Source organism: Chlorocebus sabaeus, chromosome 20, assembly GCF_047675955.1.
Source record: "Chlorocebus sabaeus isolate Y175 chromosome 20, mChlSab1.0.hap1, whole genome shotgun sequence".
In the NCBI taxonomy this organism is placed as follows: domain Eukaryota; kingdom Metazoa; phylum Chordata; class Mammalia; order Primates; family Cercopithecidae; genus Chlorocebus; species Chlorocebus sabaeus.
In genome coordinates, this window is record NC_132923.1 from 133,141,034 (window position 1) to 133,161,664 (window position 20,631).

The following is a 20,631-nucleotide window of genomic DNA, read 5'->3' on the forward strand; positions in this document are numbered from 1 at the left end:
GAAAACGGGGCGTTAGGGCTGGGGTCGGCATTCCCTGCCAGATGGGGGTGGGAGGCCCTAGAGGAGGTGCCAGGTCCTCTGCCCCTTGGCCCAACAGCCCACGGAGCCCCTTCCCATCAAGCCCAGGGAGTCTGGCCTGAGCCTTCTCTTAGCCTGGAGCCAGCAGTTGGGGAAGCCCATGGCTGGAGTGAGAATCAGAAACAACCGCAGGTGGGGGCGGGCGGGGCCTGGAACCCAGACCCCAGACCAGCCCAGCAGGACTGTCCAGCTACCTGCAGAGCCTGACAGGCTACCTTAGGCTCCGCCCTGCCCCTCGGCCCTCCAGGAGCGTGGGAAAACCGCAGCTATGGCCGGCAGCGTAGTGGGACCTGATTCTTAAAGCGGAAAAACCCGAGGGGCCCTTTCTCAGCACTCCCCACAGTGGGTGGGAATGCAGCCGCCCTGCACGGACTTCAGGGGACCAGCATTGAGCTGTGCCCAGGGGAGGCGGGGCCTCGTGGGGGAGGGGACGTTGCCCAGTGGGCCGGACCAACCATGTGTCCCATAGAGCCCCTCCTGCAGCCATGGCCCAGGTGTCCGGGCAGGACTCACTTGCCCCCTCCTCGGTGCGGGAGGGGAAACCCAGAGAGCTCTTGGGGCTGCTCTTCCCGCCCAACCCCTGCGTGCCCTCCACTCCTGGCTGGGGTCATGCAGCCTTCACCTTGCCCCTCCCGACAGACCCCCGCCCCGGAAGCCGTCTGGGCAGGGCAGCTCAGTGGGTAGGAATACAGATGCAGAGGTGCTTGCCCCTACTTACTATGAGCAGAACTCTGGGCGAACCACTTCCCTCCCCACGCCTCAGCCTCCTTGGCTGTAAAAGGGAGCAGTGATGGAGTCAGCCCCGTGCGTTGTTGGTGGGTGCAGGAGTTAGCTCAACTCAAAGCCCTGAGCACGGTGCCTGGCTCGAGGAGAGTGGCCGTGTGCACAGGTGATGTTATCAGAGTTAGCAAGATCCCCACCGTGGGCCAGGCTGTCCCCAGGGGCATCGCAGTGAGGACCTGAGTCCTCGGCATGGTGGTTCCACCCCATCTCCTCGGCGCATGCCAATTCCTGGAAATGACACCCCAGAGACAGTGCTGGCAAAGCCCAAATCCACCCACCCGCAGATGCGTCTCGCTGCCTGGAGGAGGCAGGTTCTGCAGACCCTAGGCTGTGGGCCTGTCTTGGACAGACAACTCTTGGCAGCAGAGCCCCTGCCTCTGCCCAGGAGAGGATTTCAAACCAAAGCCCCTACCTGAGCATGCGGAAGCCGCTGGCCAGTCTTGGCGGAGACCTCAGCAGCCGGGCCAAGCCCGTCCCCTCTGGGGCCCTTTGGAGGCTAGCTTTCTCTGGCCACTCACGTCCAGAGGAGTGGGCACACCCAGACTGCCCGGCCCTGAGACCCGCCTCCTGCCCGAAGCTCCTCCCGGCCCGGGCCAGGTGGGAGCCCCGAGCAGACAGTGGGGCGAGCTCGGACCTCTTGAGGTGCGGGGAACGCAGCCACCTCCTTTCCAGCCTGCAGCCCACAGCCCGCAGGGAGCAGGGGACTCACCGTCCAGGTGGCTGACTTGGCCGTGCTGGACTGCTGGAAAGTGACCTCGAAGTGGTGGGGTCCGGGATAGTCGGTGTTGGAGGGGATGACAGGCGCGGGCGACATGGTGTCGAAGGTGGAGCTGGGCTGTGCGTAGGGTGAATGGGTGGGTACGCTGGCGGCGTGCTCCGGGGTGTACGGGCTGGCCGAGGCAGCGCGGCTGCTCATCTGGTCCATGGTGCTGCTCAGCAAATTGAACTGGGCCTGGCGCGGGAAAGGGGAGGAGGGAGGGGAAACACACACAGTCAGTCGTCCTGTCCCGTCTAGGAGGTGTCCTGTTACAAGAGCCTTAAAGGGCCAGCGGCTCCAGTCATCCCAAATATTTCCCCGGGTCTCTCCCCCATCCCAACAGGCCACTACTTGTGTTGGGATAAACTGACATATTCACCTCGCCCTCCCCTCCATCAGCCTCCCGGTGCCAGGGTTTCTGGGGATCCACCCAGCCGTTGATGAGGCGGAATAGACTCTCTGCACACCTGGAGGGGAGGCGTTGGGTGGGGGAGGCTCCCAGGCCCTGATGCCCACATGGGCTTCGCTGCACGCTCTGGGCAGCACGCTCTGGGCAGCATCGGGGTCTGGACCTCACAGCTCAAAGTGGGGAGATCCAGCCCCAGGGAGCCAGGCAGCAGTGAGGTGGGCCAGGCACAAGTGGGCCCTGAGTGCAGGGTGCGCACACCTGGGCTTGGGTGCGTGGGTGCCCCTGAGGTGCTGGAGACCAGATTCGGGCCCCCACTAGGCCTGGCCCTCCAGGTGGTGGGATAGGGTGGGGGCTGCTGTTCAATGGCTGAGCCCAGTTTTCCCAGGTGGGCGGCCTCGTCTCCCGGTGAACGGCCTCACCCCCACTGGAAAGGCCGCTCCGCGCTCAGGGGCCGGCGAAGCCCCCCCCCGCTGCCCCCTGGCCCGGGGTTCTCTCGCTGGGCCCCTACCCACAGCTCCCCCGCCAGGACCACACACCAAGAAACGGGAACCCCTGTGAGTGCGTCCCCTGCGCCACCCTCTGTGGGCCGCCGGGACCCCAGCACGGATCAGCCTCTGCCAGGAGCTTAAGGGAGGCCCCAGCTGAGGGAGGGGGTGCTGGCCCGGCCTCAGTGTCTCAGATCCAGGGCAGGGCTGACCTCACTTGGTGGGCCGCCGAGGAAGACCCTCTTTCCAAACCCGGAGGTGGGTACTGGAGGAAGACTGCAGACGCATAAACAGCTTTCCCGTGACCCCCGAGGTTCAACGCAAACAAACTCCTTTACCCCTCTCCCCGGGCCTACGGTGGGCACCGTGACTGTCCCCATTTTACAGGTGAGGAACCTGAGCTATGGGGCTGGAGACACGATTGGCCCCAGGGATCCAGTGGCCCCAGCCGATGGCACAAAGGTCACCAGCAGCCAGCAAGGTGCAGGCTGAGACCCCTAGACCGTGAACTGGGACTGCAGAGCAGGAAGGGGCAGAGCCAGGCATAGGCGGGCGGGGGGGGTCCTTCAACCTGTGCTCCTCTTTAGAGAAGCTGTGGCGTGCTGTGAGCGCACTCCCCCCTCCCACCAGCCTGCCCCCACCAAGCCAAAAAATAAAAGGTGCATCCCCCGCACACGAGGGTTTAGGGGCCTGGCCAGGACTCCCAGGCTCAGCCCCTTCCTGCACCTCAGCCTTCTCCATCAGAGGCGGTTACGTTTAGTGACCCAGAGGCCCTCGGCTCTGCAGGTCCTAGGACACACATCCACTGAGGTCCCTGATGAGGGCCACAGCCCCCGGCCCCTCCAGCATCCGATGGAGAAGGATACCGGGCAAGTCCAGAGTTTGCGTCCTCTCTGAGTCCTCTACTGAGTCCTTCACTGAGTGCTGTCCAACATGGAGGCAGCTCAGCCTGGGACGCTGGAGGGGCAGGAGACAGGGAACTGGTGCTCACCAGAGCCATCACCACTGTTCCCAGGGCCACCAAAGGCCAGGCAGGCACTTTCCCTGGGTGCTCCAGCCCAGGACAGCTAACAGCCCCCAGTAGGCCTGAGCCACCAGGTCCGACCTGTGTCCTAGCTCCAATGCAAGGGTCTTGGCACGAGGCCTCGGCTGAAGCTGCCATCATCTGGCACCATTAAGCTGGCTGTGAGCTGTCAACCTGGGGAGCCCACCCATCAATGGAACGGGAACCCCTGCAGCACGGGTCCTGCCCACCTCTCTGGCACCAGCGCAGCCTCCTTCCTGGTCTGTCACACCCCCACAGCCTTGCTACCTTCCTGCACCACAGGTCCTTCCCGGGAGCCCAGGGTCCACTGAATGGCCAATGGATAAAGAAACTGTGTGTCTGGACAGTGGCCTCTTCCTCGGCCATAAAGACAGAAGGAAGCTCCCACACGCTGCCACGTGGACGAGCCTTGGAAACATGGTGTCACGTTAAAACCATCACGGGGGGACGCCTGTAATCCCAGCACTCTGGGGGCCGAGGTGGGAGGATCTCTTGAGCCTAGGAGTCTGAGGCTGCAGAGAGCTACATCACGCCACTGCCCTCCAGCCTGGGAGACAGGGCAAGACTTTGTCTCAAAAAACAAAACAAAACATAATATCCCAGGGAAGGGTGACCCTCACCTCTCCCGGCTCCTGGGCTATCGTGAGGGGGTCTGGGGAAGCAGCCACCGCCCTGCTCAGAGAACGGTGTAGAAAGGCCACTCCTGCTCCTCCTGGTGTCTGGCTTGGGGAACCTGCCACCCTGTGCACCAGTGAGCTGCCAGTAGGCTCCTGGCAGACAGGATGGACCCCTGCCTCAGCCCCACACATGGGAGGTTGGGTGATGGTGGGGGTGACACAGGGCAGTGCCAAGCTCCGGCTGCACAGCACAGGCCCCGCCCCAGAGTCCTTGGTTCCCAGACTCCTCACCAAGGCCCAAGAGGTCTCCGAGGTGTCTGAGACCTGCTCCTGACTACAGGCCCAGGCCCTGCCTGGAAGCCTCCACTTGTGGTCTGCACACGAATCCTCACCAGCCCTGTCTGGGCTCAGAGGTCACTGTTCTGAGGGGTCAGCCCTGGCCACACTGGCAGGAGCAGCCCCCAGGCCTCGGGTGTTCTCTCGTCACCCAGTTTGAGCATCTTAACAGCCACTCTCTGGAAGGCCAGGCTCGCTTGTCCCCCACGGCTTCTGCCTTCCCTACTTGAGCGTGAACCCACGAGGACCCTGGATATGGTGGCCACTGGTCACACAGCGTTGGGGTGTGTGAAATGTGGATGGAGCCGAGCCCAGTGTGTGAGTGCACCCCGATTCCAAGGGCTCAGGGCCACGGAAAGAACGGAAAACTCCTCACTCACCATTTCCTATTAATTACAAGCTGAAACCATCACAGTTAGGGGTGAATACAGGAAATAATTAAATGACTTCTGTCAGTTCCTTTCCATCTTTTTGAATGCGGCTACTAGAAAACGCAGAATTACACACGTGGCTCAGAGCCAACACCGTCAATCAGTGCTCCATTAGAGCGGCTGCTTGAGAGGCTCGCTGAACAAGTGAGCTGGTAGAACGAACGAACGAACGCAGGACGGCTCCCCCAGTCTAGCTGCCCAGGAGTGAGTACGGGACACGAGCCGGCCCCTCCCACCACTGGGTACTGGGTGCCAGCCTGCCCACCACCCCCATGGTGCCCTCTCTCTTCCAAGCAACCAGCGGTGGCCTTCCTGGAAGGGTCTTTCCTGTTTTGGGCCCTGGGATGGCCTCAGGGATGCAGGACTTCCCCACTCCTGACTCATGTGAGTCCCCTGGGCAAGAACATCCCGGGACTCGAGGGCTGCCCAGCTGAGCCTTCTCAGGTCAGGAAGGCAGGCAAGGGCAGGCCCCAGGGTCCCCCCCAACCGCCGACTCCCATTCCTGCTCCATCCCTGAGAACAGGACAGCCAGTGGGGCAAAGAGCCTGCGCCTCCCTTGTTTGGGAGAAGCAGGACGCAGACCCACGGCAACGTGGTTCATATTTTAACTTGTCCACATTCTTGAATGATCTGAGGAAGGTGCCAAGGAATTAGTCATTGAGGCAAGAGGAGAAGAGCTGATAGGATCTCTGCACCCAGCACAGCCCAGCGGGAGTGAGCCGGGCCCTTGCAGCAGGCAGCCCCACGCGGGAATTCTAATTAGTGGATAAGTGTCCGGACAGCAGGCCTGAAGCCCTCTCAGCGCCGTTCTCTGGCCGGGAGCCCCAGGCAGGCTCCCTTAGCAGGGCTTCTCCAGGCAGGGCCCCGATATCGGTCTCTCTCTCTGGTCCTCTCTGATCCTCAGGCTCAGTGACACCGGCGGGGGCCTCTGAAGCCCCCTCCTCTCCAGGGTTACTGGGCCTGTCCTCGTGCCCAGGGGACACTGTCCTCTCCTCCTGCTTCCAGGGGACCTTGCTCCCTGCACGCTGGCCCTGCCTGTGGTCACCGCCCCTGTCGCGTCCCCAGTGGGTGGCAGAGGCTTTGCAGCTGCAGCTTTGAGTGCAGCTGGGAACGCAGCGTCTGGGGAGTGTGGGCGGCTTTCTGGGTCACTGACCTCCCCCTTAGGCCTCCCCAGACCCTCCACAGGCCCCTCCACCTGGCTCGGAGGATTCTGGTTTTCCCTTTTGCTTCCTGCCTGGCAGCAAGGAGCTTTGCCTGGGGCCTGGCTCCTGCCCGGGGTCAAGCTGCTGAAACAGGCAACCCTGACCCTAACACAGGCCTGCACGGGAGCCCAGGGTCTCCCAAAACCAGAGGGCCCCCGGAAACCGCAGGGAGGAACCCGGGCAAAACCAGGACTTTTTTGGTTTGTTTTGCTTTCAACAAGAGCTCCCAAGATAGTGGGCTAATTAGGACACGCCCGGCCCGCGGCGGCCACAAGTGCCTACATGTGTGTGCAGGGCTCCTGGGCCTGACCCAAGGAGTGCGCGGGAGCCAGGGAGCCAGCGGGTGGCCTTCCCGCCTGCCTCCAGGCCTCGGACGCACCAGGCCCTGCTGGGGCCCCAGGGCCTTGTTGCGGGGCAGGAGTGCTCTGCCAGGGCAAATCCGGCAGCCCCCATTCACCCACCCAGGGGACCTCGTCTCTCCTTCCTGCAGATGGGCTGGACACCTCCCTGGGTGCACCTGCACTCGAGATGAGCTCTGGGCTGGGGGCTGGGGGCCAGGGCCGGGGCGTGGGCAGCAGGCAGTGGTAAACGGAGCTGCTCTCTAGCCTTGGCCAGTCACAGGCATCAACACAGTTCCCAGACCTCACTGGTTTGACCCACCCATGCCCCTGGGGTGGCAGCAGCCTGGTGACCTTGCTCCAAAATGAGGCATCAGAGAATGAGGCCACCCAGTATCTGGGCCCCCTCCAGGAGGAATGTGGAGGGTCCCACCTGCCCCTGGCCTGCCTGTCTGAGAGCAGACAAGAGCAGTGTGGGGGAGGCCAGAGGTCAGCCCAGCCCTGAAGCCCCGTCCTGCTGGCTGGACACCCCAATCCAAGCCCCGGCACTTAACGTCAGCCAAGCTGGGGATGGTGATGGCTGAGGTCTGCAGGTTCTCACAAGGTGGGCAGGAAGTGGTGGCCAGGGCTGCCCATCCCAGAAGAGCAGGTTCTTCTGGGTCTACTGATGCCCCCGTGCCACCACCCTGGGAACCAGGCTTCTCTGTCCATCCAGGAGAGGGGCAGGAGAGACCTCCCAGGGACCCAAGGGGGCCAAGCAGGGCTCTGAGGTCAGGAGTCCTGGGGCCAAGTCTCAGCTCCACCTGTGTGTCCACTTGGCCCATCACTCCACCTCCCTAGGACTTCGTTTTCTCATCTGCAAAGTGGGGATGAAATCAACGTGTACTGGCCAGGCACAGTAGCTCATGCCTATCATCCCAGCACTTTGGGAGGTCGAAGTGGGCGGATCACCTGAGGTCAGGAGTTTGAGACTGGCCTGGCCAACATGGTGAAACCCTGTTTCTACTAAAAATACAAAAAAAAAAAAAAAAAAAAAAAAAAAAAATTAGCTGGGCGTGGTGGTGTGTGCCTGTAATCCCAGCTACTTGGGAGGATGAGCAAGGAGAATTGCTTGAACCTGGGAGGCAGAGGTTGCAGTGAGCCGAGATCATGCCACTGCACTCCAGCCTGGGTGACAGAGCAAGACTCTGTCTTGAAAAAAAACCAAGAAGAAATCAACATGGACTTCATAGGATGGTTGTGGGAATCAAGAGGGTCCAGAAATACAGTAACCTGAGACTTTTCATCAGAAGTGACTCTCACCCGGGAGGCCTCCTGGAACCAGCGTCCAGGAAGCTCCCGTGCACGAGGCGTGACCTTCACACCTTGGCACAAAAATCCAGCTAGGAGGAACTGCGGCTGGGCAGGCTCCGCTGAGGAACAGGGACGGGAATCCAGATTCACTACTCAGAGGACGGTCGCTAAGCCCCGGGCACAGGCATGGATGGGGAAGAGCAGGTGCTCTCAGGGGTCAGGGTCTCTCCTGTTCCCTGAGGTGTCCAGGCAGCCAGCACCGAGAGGACGCCCAGAAACTCTTGGTTGGATGAAACAAACCCTGAAATCCACGCGGGCCGTGCAACTGGGGAAGTGGCCATGGTGTGCTACTGCCCGCCATGTCAGCCAGAGCCCCAAGCCCAGACAGTGCCCAGGGTCCAGGCTGCCTTCCCCAGAATGTGGAGGGTGGGGACAGCCCCTTGAAAGACTCATTGTCCTCACCGGCCAGGAGCTGGAGGGGAGCTGGGCCCCATCGTCACCCTCCTGCCCCATGGGTTCCATCCTATTTCAGATTAAGTTGGATTTTGTGGTTTTGTTAAAAGATTCCCATTGCACCTGTTGACTGTTTAAAATGTGTAAACCGTCTCAAGTGATTTTTTTTTTTTTTTTTTTTTTTTGAGACAGAGTCTCGCTGTGTCACCCAGGCTGGAGTGCAGTGGTGCGATCTCGGCTCACTGCAACTTCCACCTCCTGGATTCAAGAGATTATCTTGCCTCAGCCTCCCCAGTGCTGGGATTACAGGTGTTAATTTTTGTATTTTTAGTAGAGACGGGGTTTCACCATGTTGGCCAGGCTGGTTTCGACCTCCTGATCTCAAGTGATCCGCCCGCCTCAGCCTCCCAAATCCCAAAGTGCTGGGATTACAGGCGTGGGGCACTTGAGTGATTTTATTTACACGTAGATGGGAAATACATTTTTTTCAAGTTTGTGTCCCTGTTCCCCCCCAGTCCGCTCCTCTCGCTTCCCGGTATCTACAGCGCCTTTTATCAGGGCCCAAGATATTAAGACAGAATGCAAAGCAAGGGCATGGGCGGTCACGGCTGTGCCGTGGGATGACAAAGGACAGATGTGGTACTGTCCAGAATGGAACGTATTTTTTAGTGGAAATGATAACAGAGAAACCTGCCAGCAAAATTCACAATGACTCTGGCCACGTCTCCAAAGGCCATGATTTCAGCTGACTCCTCTGGCGGAGATGTGGGGCGAAGGCACCTCCAACCTGGTCCCTGCACTGGGTCCAGCAGGGGTGGGGGGGGGAGGGCGGGAAACAAATGCTCATTCGGAAACCATTGTCTCTGCCACAAGTACAGAGGCACGAAAGATAGAGCTGCTGCCCTCAGACAATAACAGCTTCCTGAGGGATCCCATCCTGTGGGGGAACCGAGGCCAGGTCTGCTGCCAAGGATGGGGCCGCTTCCTGGGGCCCTGGGCTTGGCGGGAATCAGGAGACTGGGACCTGAGCCCACGGTCTGTCCATGCAGTCTCCTTTCTCTGTGGAAATGGAGATTCCTCTGATCCTAATCAGTTAGGATCGCAGTCAGAGAGGGAGGCATGTGAAAAAGCATAGTAGGGACGTCAGCTGAAATCCTGATGCCCCGCTGGCCCCTCCCCACCTCCATCTCTGCCTCCCTGGCTCCTGTCACCTCTCTAGCTCCTGCACTAGCGAGAGCATCCCTGCTCCCCGCCCGGCATTTATCCCGCACACTCTTGGTCCGTTTTGTTCAACCGGGACGGGAGCTCTAGACAGGGCAGAGACACGCTCTGCTTCATCCACCACTGGCAGCCACAGTGTGGTGCATGGTGGACCCGCAACAGACATTTCCAGAAGGCAGCATGTTTGAGGGCTGGAGTCTGGCATCGGGGTCTGCCTGGAGTCTCCTGAGGGGTCAGCTGGCCTCCCTCTGGCCTCCTGGCCTTCTCCCTCCAGCCTGGACGGGGCTCTGAGCTGTGACCCCAGCCCCTGTAGAACAAGGAGGTCCGTGTCCCCGCTCCCTGGAGAATATTGAGACCAGACTGTTGTGGTTTTTGAGAGTATGCAGCTCCTCAAACTCCCTGATCTCTCGCGGGCATGTCTGAACTTGGGCCCCAACCTCGCCCAGGGGTGAGTGACTGACAAGCAGCCTGGGCTTCGGAGGGAGAGAGCCCATCCCACCGAGGCAAGACCTCCATCCTGCCGGTACTTCCCACAGCATCTCCCGGAGCCCGTGATTAAACGGATGGAAATGCCAACAAGATTCGACATGCGCCTGGGGGGAAGCCTCCCTCTCCTGACAGTGCACACAGCACCCTCTGCTCTCACCCGGGGCTGAGGTAAGGCCTTGCCCAATCCCGTGCCAGGGCCATGTGGAACTTTCCACACCTCACACCGGAGAAACGCGCCCCCAGAAGCCCCGCACGGCTGCCCAGACGTGTGTCTGCAGGACTGCGAGGCCTAGGGCCACCGCTGCTCTCCTGCCTGCACCTGCCTGCAGCGGTGGAGCCCGTCTGTGGCACCCACTCTGTGTTTAGCGCCACCCGCGGGCCTTGCAGATGCGTCTCCCTCCACACCCCCAGGTGACTTCAGATGACTCCAGGGTAGCCTGGTGCCCCCTGGGCCTCCAGGGACCCACATTTGAGCCGCCCACTGTGGCCTGGTGCAAGGGCCTCGCCCCATCCTCTCCTCAACCCTCACTGCCTTCCACCTGCTAACCACCCTGGAGTCCCCTCACGGTGCCTCCACCTCCTCCCCCAGACCCTTTTCCACACCCCTCAGCTTCTGCCCCCTGCCTCCCAGATCCTGCTCAGAGCCCACCTCCCCTGAGAAGCCTCCTCCAGAGGCCTAGCCCAGCAGCCCCTCCCTTCCAGGTCGCAGCGAAGGGCAGCCTGGACCCTGAGTGTCTGTGGGAGGCCCCAGTGGGGTATGCAGGCCACACCCCCTCAAGGCCCTGTGCTGCTGCCTATGCGAGGCAGGCGGCCCACAGGATGCACAGACTTTATTTAACCACCTGAACGGGCTGGTCCAGGGCCTCCCACCCAGAGTGCCGAGTGCCTGGGAAGACAAGGGGGAAGGTACAGCTCACACAGGCTTCTCTCCCCTCTCCAAACCCTGCTGCCAGCACCCCGGAGCCCAACCCAGGTGTCAGCCCTGACATCCTATGTCCTTGAACACACGCCCGTGCCCATCCACCTGTCCATCCATCCAACCGTCCTGCAGATGTGAATCAGGCCCCACCTGTAACAGCCTCCTGCCGTGCTGGAGACGCTGACAGGTGCTTAGCAGGGCTTCCTGGACCCCTCCCAGCACACATTAGTGGCTGAGCCGAGAATTTGAATTGTGACAAGTACAGTGCAGGGCGCAGGGAGGGGAGGCAGTTACAGGGCGCAGTGCAGGGCACGGGGAAGGGGGGGCAGTTACGGGGCACACTGCAGGGCGCAGGGAGGGGAGGTAGTTACAGGGTTCAGTGCAGGGCACGGGGAAGGGGGGGCAGTTACGGGGCGCACTGCAGGGTGCAGGGAGGGGAGGTAGTTACAGGGTTCAGTGCAGGGCGCGGGGAGGGGAGGCAGCTACAGGGCGCAGTGCAGAGTGCGGGGAGGGGAGGCAGTTACAGGGCGCAGTGCAGGGCGCGGGGAGGGGAGGCAGTTACAGGGCGAAGTGCAGGGTGCAGGGAAGGAGAGGCAGTTACGGGGTGTGCCACCTCCGATGGCCCTAGGTGACAAGGGGACATTGGAGCAGGAGCCCAAAGATGGAGAAGACAGTCCAGGACGGCTGTGGGGGGCCATTGAGGCAGAGGGCAGAGGCCCCGGAGCCAGAGACAGCAGCATGCTTGCTCAGGAATCTCCCAGCCCTGCTCTGCCTGTCCCCTCCCCAGTTAGTGGGCTCAGGAGTGACAGATGGTCCCACCCAGTGTGCTGGCCTCGGTCAGTTCCCACAAAGGCAAGTCAGCTCTTCACACCCATTTCCTAGGCTTGACATCCTGGCACCCTCGCAGGTGCAGGGAGACGGCAGCTGACACGAGATGCGGCCCCGGCCCTCCATGCTGACAACAATAAATAAACCAGGCAGCGAACGTGCAGGGGCTCAGGATCAAAAGTGGTCTCGGAAACAGAGTTGGCCACAGGGGCCAGGGCTGGCGTCCAGGCAAGGACGGGCTCAGGAAAAGGTGAAGGCGGTCCTGCAGGAAGGGAAAGATCTGCCCCAGGTACTGAGCGGGCCTGGAGTGTTTTCAGGCTGGGGACCAGCAGGGCAGAGAGCCTGCAGCCAGAGGAAGGGCCGAGGGCCCGTGCAGGGAGAGTCGGAGCCCTGGAGGACAGTGGGAGAGGCGGTCGGAACTGAGCAGAGACGTGCGGGTCTGCAAAGGGCTCCCTCTGGCTCTGGTGTTGAGAACACAGGGCGGGTATCAGCAAAGGCAGCAACTGTGAGATGTGTCTGAGCAGTGGGTGTGAGGTGGGCTGCGGGTGCGCGGTGGGCCGCGGGTGCGAGGTGGGGTGCGCGGTGGGCCGCGGGTGCGAGGTGGGGTGCGCGGTGGGCCGCACAGGGGCCCTGGCTATGTTTGCAGGCAGGATTCACAGGACCTCAGGTGTGTCGAGAGTGCCTCCAGGGCTCTGGCCTGAGCAAAGGGGAGAGTGGATTTCCAGCTAGCTGAGATGCGGCACCGTCCCCCATCAGGGGAAGATAAGGAGTTCAGTTTGGGTCTAGCAAGTTGAGGTCCAACTAGGCTGGTGATTGCGGGGAGGCCCAATGGGGGATAGAACGACGGAGACAGAAATAGCAGCTGGAGGAGGGTGGCAGGGGGGCCGGAGGCGGGCGTGCACTAGGCACAGCTGGCAGGTGAGCAGGGTGGCTCCTCTGATCCCTGGATCTCCAGCTAGGACAACTGGTCCCTCCCCTGGCCCCAGGTGGCCCGAGCCCCACCGCTGCTTGGGGTCTTCCAGGACACAAGTCCTGGAGAGGATGCTGGGGGCTCCCTGGGCCATGCTCAGCTCTCTCTTGGGAGGACGCCGGGGGCTGCTGAGGCTGCACTCAGCAATCCCATGAGCCGTTCCCAGTCGGGCCCTGCCCTCTCCAACCATGGGAACTCAGCAGCCTCTGGGTTGCCAAGCCCAGTCCCTTTTCTGTTCTCCCAGCTGGCCCCTCGTGCCTGGTCTCTCCTGGCCTTCCAGGCTGCCCCTCCGCATCTCCCCCTCTGCTCGGTGTCTCGGATATCGGAGTGCCCAGTGCTCGGCTCCAGCCGCTGTCTCTCCCTGCCTCCGTGCAGATCCCCCAGAGCCCTGACTGTAAGCACCCATGCCCAGGACTCCCTGGAGGTCGTCTCCACAGCCTGCCTGCCCACAACAGCAACTGAGTGTACACGTGGCCGCTCCTGCAAGTGTGGCCCCAACTCCTTACCCACCTCCCATCTGGACCCTGCCAGCCTTTCCTGCCTTGGGGAGCAGTAGAGCCCCCTGCAAGGCTGCAAACAGAACCTCAGCGTCTTTCTGGAATCCTCCCCTGTTCTTCCTCTAAGGTCACCTTCAAACACGACCCTACACCTGACCACCACCCACCACCTCCTCTGACGCACACAGGTCTGAGCCACCAGGTGGTCACACTTCTCAGGCCCCTGCCCTGCTGCAGTTCTGCCCATCTCAGGGCAGAAAACTTGGGATCCCCCCACCCCTCCCCTCATATCCAGCCCACCAGCAAATCTTGCCCAGAATCCCACAGCGTTGCACCACCTGGCCAGTGGGCTGCCCCTCCTCTGGATGGCCCCAGCTTGTGAGCGGCTCCTGGCCTCGGCCCTGCCCCCCTGTGGTCTATCCCCAGCACTGCAGCTGGGGGCCCTCCCAGAACGTCTGCCAGCTGCATCCCTCGACTCCATAGCCCCACGTACACAGTAGGCGCCTAGTAACTTTGCTGCACTGATTGGCTTCCCCTGGCCCCAGGGCCCTGTCCTGCCCAGAGGCTTCACTTTCTGCAGGAACACAGCGGGCACCGGCTCCATGGGGCACACAGGGGGTCCAAAGCTCTGGACCCGTCCATGCTGCTCCTTGGCACAGGGGCGGCCACGTTCCCGCAACGGATGGATGCCCGCCATGCGGAGGGGCAGGGTGAGAACAGGCCGAGTCCAAGGGTGGACAGCCCAGGCGCTGCAGCGAGACAGGCTGGAGCCCCTCCATACAGAGGGTGCAGGAGAGCCAGGGGTGTCTCCCATCACCCCGGCTAACCTCCTGAGACCCTAAAGCAGAAGAATAGAGGCCCCAGGTGGAAGTGGGGGGCAAGGGGCCATGAGCTGGAAATCTGGGAAGTCAGGGAGACTCCCAGGTGTGGGTGGACAGCGCCCAGCTCCGACGTCTTCAGCGCTCAGCCTCCTCTAGAGGGGCCCCACGCGTCCAGCTGTTGGCTCCTTCCTTGCTACAGGCAGGAGAAGTGGGCAACGTCTCTGTGTCCACCTCAGGGTTGGGCATTGATCAACCCCAGTGTGTGGGAGCCGCAGACTCAGAACGTGGCCTTGTTTGGCCAGAGCCACCATGGGATTATCCAGTCCCCCATGCGGAAGGACGGTGTGGAAAGCAAGTGAAGAGCATGGCTGGGATTGCGGGAGGAGGGGCTGAGGCTGCATGGCTGCGATTGCGGGAGGAGGGGCTGAGGCTGCAGCTCTCCAGGCCAGGCCTCCCTGCACCCCCATCTGCAGCAAGTAACCAGTGGCTCCCATTGGTCCCCATAGCCGAGCGGCTATGGTCAACTCTGTCCCAATCACAGAGGAGATTGAGGCTCAGAAAGAGGTGTCACTGTCCAAAGACTCAGCTTGCAGGTGCCAGAGAGACAGACTCCGAGCCCACACCTGGAATCCTGTGCCAGGTTGGGGGCAATTGGTGGGACCAGTTGAGGGCTCAGATAGTGTCCTGCAACCCAGACGCCTCTTCCCAGGGCCAGGCTGGCCCAGCGGGCTCCAGAGCAGCCGCTGTACTTTGATAGGAATGACCAGGGCCGCACAAAACCACCAACTCCAATACAACTCTATCCGCTCACTTTGGGTTTAAAACCCTTTGGGCAGAATACCATTTTCTCTCTCAAAACATGTTCCTGCAGTACGATGAGGTCATGAATACTCTCTCTGGCACAGAAACAGGGAAACTGAGTCACCACCCAGCCCATTAGGATGGCCCCGCCTAGCCTGCCTCCCCCGAGAAGGAAGAGGTGTTGGAGATACGGCTGGCTCTGGGTACTGCCTCCACCTGCTCCTGGCACTCAGCCTCACACACAAAGGTGCCCAGTTGACACTTGCTGATGGGACAGATCAACAAATGAACAAACGAACCACAGTAGTCCTCAGTCTAAAAAGAAACACAGTGATGGCACAGCTGGCCATTGCTGACGCCCAGGGCACTGGGCAGCAGCAGCCGAGTGGACACCAGCAGCTCCTGCAGGCAGAGAAGATCTGCAGGCCAGTGCAGCAGGGTTCCACCTCCCCACCCCTCCCGGGAATGGAGTCTGCGTGGCCGCATACTCAACCTTGGTGGAGTCCCCCAGAGAGTGAGTCACATGGCGACATCTGCTCCATTCAAGGGAAAAGATTGTACCAGAGTCCCCCCAGGTCCCCAGGCTTCTCGGCTGGCCAGGCAGTGACACTGGCCTCTCCACCCGAGGCTGTTCCAGGTGGTCCAGCAGCCAGGAGACAGCCCCTCCCAGCTCACACACCTCCTGAATCAAGAGTCTGGGGGTACAAGTCTGCCCCCCCAGGAGCCCCAGGCCTGCTGTGTGTTTCTAATAGCAATGTGTTGGTGGATACACATATCAGTGAACAAGTGGGTGACAGCCAGACAAGGGAGAGAGGGACACCCCATGCCCGATGTAGCCGTTGCCTGCTCTGGGCTGCAGTCCCAGCTCTGGGTTTCAGATAAAAAGATCACACAGGCAGGTGGAGAGGCCATGGTGCCACCAGACTCGCATGCATGGAGCCAGCATCCGGGCATGCTGTGGAGCTGGGTCACCCACACCCTCACCCACCCTCTGGGCCACACACACATTGCCTCTCTTCTCAAAGCCTTGCCTGGGAACACACAGCCACAGGCACGAACATACATGTACCCATCACAACACACACACAGAAACACATGAGCACCTACCCACCTAAATCACACAATCACCCCTGCAGTACCAATCCGCACACACGAACACACACCACAACACATATGCAAACAAGTGTACACACACACACACACCCCCCAGCCTGTACACACACCCATAACACACACACATCTGCACATATCCTCACCTGCGTATTGCATGCACATCCACACTGAGACACACACATGCACGCACACCAATACCCACCTGCCGCATGCACACTGGTGTGCACACTCACACACATTGCTGTCACACACACCCTGGTCACACTGCCTGGAGCCCACGGCTCCAAAGGCCTCCGTCCCTAGATCTTTGTGCCTCTGCATCCTGGTGCCAGCAGAGCTTGGGGGCACTTGGACTCTGCCTGCCCGCCCACTGTCCCCCGCCCATGGCTGAGTTTCCCATGTGGCAGAGGTCCCCACGGCCCCAGCTGTCTGCTTCCCTGGGAGGAGGAGCGGCCCTGCATGGAGCAGCTGTACCCAGCCTTCCACCTTCTCAATTAGCAGCTGGTGCCTGCCTGGCAGCAGGGACCTGGCAAATCTGGAAGTGAGGCCAGGTCCCCAGGGCTCAGGCTGCAGGGGCCAACCACAAGCTGCAGGCCCTTCCCTCCCCTCTGCCAGGCCAGCTGCCCACTGCACGGGGGACGGCGCGTGAGAGGCCTCGAGCCCAGTTTGCCACAGGTCCTGGCCCTGCAGCTCAGACCCACGCGGAGAAGAGTCCGTGAGGCTGACAAGAAGCCCCGTCTGCCACTGCTGTCAAATGAGCACATTCCCAGGTGAGGGTGGGGCAGCCTCACACCCAAGCCCAGGAGAAAGGTGACTTCCAGGGCGCACTGAGCTCCTGGCGGCTGCAGCAGAGCAGCGCAGCTCGGAAGCTCTGAGCCCGGACCGAAGCCAAGGAGCATCAGAGACCCCCAAGCACAAGGCAGAAGCATCAGCAGCCCCATCGGCACAGACCCGGCCTCCTCTCCCTAGCTGTGGGTCCCTGCCCAGCAGGTGGGCACAGGCTGTTGGAGCCCGAATCTTCCCTGCCTCCATGCCTGGGACCTGCCTCTAGCCCCTCAACGCCTCCCTTCCTACCTCTGCTCTCCCCAACCGGCAGCAGACACCGGGCCAGGAAGGCAGGCAGAAGGATGCCCCTTTGAACACCCCACCGCAGCAAAATCCCCTGCAAAGTCCCTGAAGAGGTCCTGTGAAGGGCACGTCACACCTACCGTGGCGAGGTGCCGTGCGGGGTCACCGACGTACAGCATGGTAGGCGCCGGGGGGTCTGCACACGCCGGGGAACTGGTGTCCCGTGGGACGAGGCATGGGTCTGGGCGGCCCGAGGGGAAGGGTCAGGGTCGTGGCCGCCCGGCAGCGTGGACCGAGGGGGAGAGACTCGGCAGCTAGGGAGGCGGGAGCCGAGGATGCTCGGGAACATGCGGGCCGTTTGTTGGCATTTTCGCTTTTCCCATCTCCTCAGTTCTGTCAACTGGCTGAATCCAACAACAAAACCCGCGGCCCACCCCTTTATTCCTCGTGAGTATTCATCCAAGTCCGGGGCAGGCCTCAGCTTGCCCAGTGATGTGTTGGACCGCACCAAGGAGGCTGCGCGGGGAGGGCGAGGACGCCGGTCAGCGCCGGCTCCATAATTAAACCCACCAGGGCTCCTTCCGAGATGCTGCCTGCCTGGGGAAGGCTCGGGGGGCCCCAGGCCCTCACCCAGCAAAGCAGCCTCTGTTCCCAGGCATGAGGGCTGAGCCCTGGCCCTGGAGATCATGGTAGGCAAGGCTGGGCTACCCCAAGGGGGAGAGATGGTGTCACCTCCCTTGGCGACCCAGGTGGGGCGCATCTCCCCCCTGCATGGGGAACTCGGTGGTCCGCCGGGACAGTCCAAGGCCTGCATGGAGAGGAGGGGCTCTCAGGAGGCTGCAACCCTAGACCCCCGAGGGACACAGGTGACAGGAGTGAGCAGCCCTTGTGGGGCCTGCCTTCCACCGCCTGCCCAAAGCAGGGGTGAGTCTAAGAGCCCAGAGCCGTGTGTTTGGAGCCCACCCTGGCACTGGTCAAGCCCCTAGGAAACAGGGACAAGCCACTGCTGCCAAAGAAAAGCCCGGCTGTGGGGCCCACTGTGGGCGTGGACGGCCTTGGCACAGCCAGTGAGGTGCAGTGGCTCTGCAGTGGTGCCCCACACCCGACTAGTGGGGCCTTTAAGGTGACTGCCACTCCCTGTCAGGCTGTCTGAATTTCCATTGTATTTCAGCTGTCTTTGGTACAAAGTTGCCCCTGGCAGAGGGGCCCGAGTCCCCCTGGAAGTAAGCAGGGCATCCATGCCCAGACAAACCCGGGGACTGGGGCCTGCGGACTCGCACTTCCAGTCCCCAGGGCGCCATGGCTCCCACGCGGGCTGAGAAATCCATGCGGAGACCCTTTCCTTCCAACCTTTCCTGCCAAATTCCCAAATCACCTGCCTCCTTTCTCTTATCTCCATCTCCCCAGCTTCCTTCCTCCCTGTCGTCCCCAGCGATAGCCGCAGGGGCCTCCATCGCTCCCCACCCCCACCTCTAGGAGACCGGAGAGAGCTGGAGGAGGGCAGGGGAGGCTTGGACTGCAGCTGCCTGAGGAGCCCTGAGGACCCGCCCTGCCCCACCAGCAGGCCGGGCTGAGGACGAAAGGACGATTCCGGGTACTGTGCCCCAAGGGGCTGGGGCCTGGAGAGCCCAGCAGCGGGCGAGTCTTGGACGCCCACCTCTTCCTGTGGCCGAGGATCTCAGCCCCCAACAGGCAAGGCGGCAGCACTCAGGAGGAGAGAATCGAGAAAAAGACAGTTTTGTTTGGTAGACCAGGTTCAGGAAGGGCGTCTCTGGGAAGGCCCCTGCAGGGGATCGGCTGGGGCCCAGGCTGGAGGTTCTGGGGAAAGCAGCAGCCTCCTTGCAGGAGAGCCCAGGGCGAGCCCCCGGAGACTCCTGCTGGGATGGGAGATGCCCTGGGGGTGGGGGTATCTTCTGCTTCTGAGCCTGGGACCCTTCTTGGGTTCGGGGTGGGCTCCCCAGGGATGGAGAGACACTCAGAGCCGGGCGGAGGCGGGGCCTGGGTTCCGCTCCCCACCCACGGGGCACAGTCCCAGCCTCTGCAGGCAGTGCCCTCAGCTGCCACAGGGAACGATGGATTGAAAAGGAGACTCAGGCCAGTCCCGTGCGCAGGACCAGACGAATGGTTTTATAAATAGGCAAAAGGAGAGTGCCAAGGGGAAGGACATGAGGAGGGAAGACGGCCTGGCTGCCTTCAGCAGGAGCCCCACCCATGCCCAGGGCACCGTGCCTGAGACCCCGCATCTCCCCACCCTCACCGTCTGGGCTGCAGTGGTCACAGCGTGGCTGAGCTACATGTTTCCAACTCGAAAGCACCCCAAACCACTGGCCTCTGCCCCCGAGGAGCACCCAGCTTTCTGCAAATGTTCCCAAGGCCCAGCCTTGCAGACGACAGGGACAGGGGACCTGGGGCCACCCTCCCTTGGCTTGGCCCTTAGCGCCTCCTCTAGGTTCCCTCCCAGCTGGATCCTCCATTCCGCTTTCATTCTGCTTCTGACTCACTAGGGATTCTGCCCCGCTGTTTCCGCGGGACCCTGGGCCGCAGGACAGGTGGGGAGCCACGCTGCCGCAGCCCACGGTACTCTCCAGGTACCGCATCCGTGCCAGAAGGGATGGGGGACTTTGTTTTCTGGTGCCTGCGATGTGTCAGTTCAAGGCCAAACTCGTAGAACAGCGTCCCCTGGGCAGCTGGCTTCATCCCACCCACGGAAGAGGCCGTGGAAGCTTCCAGGCTCTGAGACCCCGGTGTAGGGGGGTCCCACTTCTGCGCAGACCCAAAGTGCTTTGTCATGAAAGCTCACCGAAGGAAAGCTGCGTGGGGGCTCTCTGTGAGGGGGTAATGGGTGGGCTGGGGTCTCAGAGCTGACCCTGGCGAGCTGAGCCCCCTCCCTACTCCCACGCCTGACCCCACCCTTCCTCTGGCTACAGATCCCCCTTGGAAGGGAGGGGTGTCCTTCTCCCTCTGTCCACCTGCCCCTTCCTGGGGGCCACACGCGCACAGGGCCCGTGCTCTTCCTTCTCCTGCGCATGGGGGGAATGCCTCTCCCTAAAGTCACCAAGGCCTATCTGGGGTGACCTCTGGGGTCTCAAGCCTCCAAGTGTCCGAAGGGTCTGACCCCAGGCGTCTGTCCTACTGCTGGTTCCCGGGGCCCCGGGGATAGATCGGCCCGCCTTCTGCCCCACCAGCTGTAGACCCTGCTCTGTGGCCCACCTGCCCACAACAGCTGTCACCAGAGAAAGGCGCCAGGAGAGGCGGGAAGGGGCACGGGGGAGGGGCCAGGCCTGGAGGAGGCTCTAGGGAGGAGAGGGGAGGGGAGGGGAGAAGAGTGAAGGGGAGGGGAGGGAGGAGACACCTGCCTCCCTCCTCTTTTCTCCCCTCCTGTGTCCTCCCTCCTTGTGAAGCATCCTGAGAGCCAGCAGGGGCCACAGGTCTCTCATTGCCCTGCGCTGGTTTTGTCCGAGGGGACGCTGGCGCTCAGAGGGGCAGGGATTCGCCCCCAAGCCTAGACCCAGCACTGCAGAGACTCCTCGGGTGGGTCCGGGTGAGGATGAGGACCCCCGCTCCCACAGTCATGCCCACACTGCCTCCTCCCACCCTGTGAGCACAGGAGAGAGCTTCATCCTCTGCAGCTCTTCCCAGACGGTGTGGGGGTGGCCAGGGGAGGCCCCACCCACGTG

General features: G+C 61.9%; 1 protein-coding gene and 1 long non-coding RNA gene across 3 annotated transcripts in view; one reads left to right on the top strand and one right to left on the bottom strand.

The window, feature by feature from the left end:
* The window catches only part of TP73 (tumor protein p73), an 82,108-nt gene that overhangs the window by 22,624 nt on the left and 38,853 nt on the right, over positions 1 to 20,631 (bottom strand). For both annotated transcript variants that reach the window (XM_007980854.3, XM_007980860.3), the window contains exon 4: positions 1,571 to 1,813. In XM_007980854.3, the coding sequence (XP_007979045.2) occupies positions 1,571 to 1,813 (243 nt within the window). The remainder of the gene's footprint in view (positions 1 to 1,570; positions 1,814 to 20,631) is intronic.
* LOC119619345 (uncharacterized) lies at positions 16,594 to 20,239 on the top strand. Its single transcript, XR_005235750.2, has 4 exons — positions 16,594 to 16,876; positions 16,983 to 17,134; positions 17,346 to 17,401; positions 18,362 to 20,239. It is a non-coding gene; the product is annotated as an uncharacterized lncRNA (long non-coding RNA).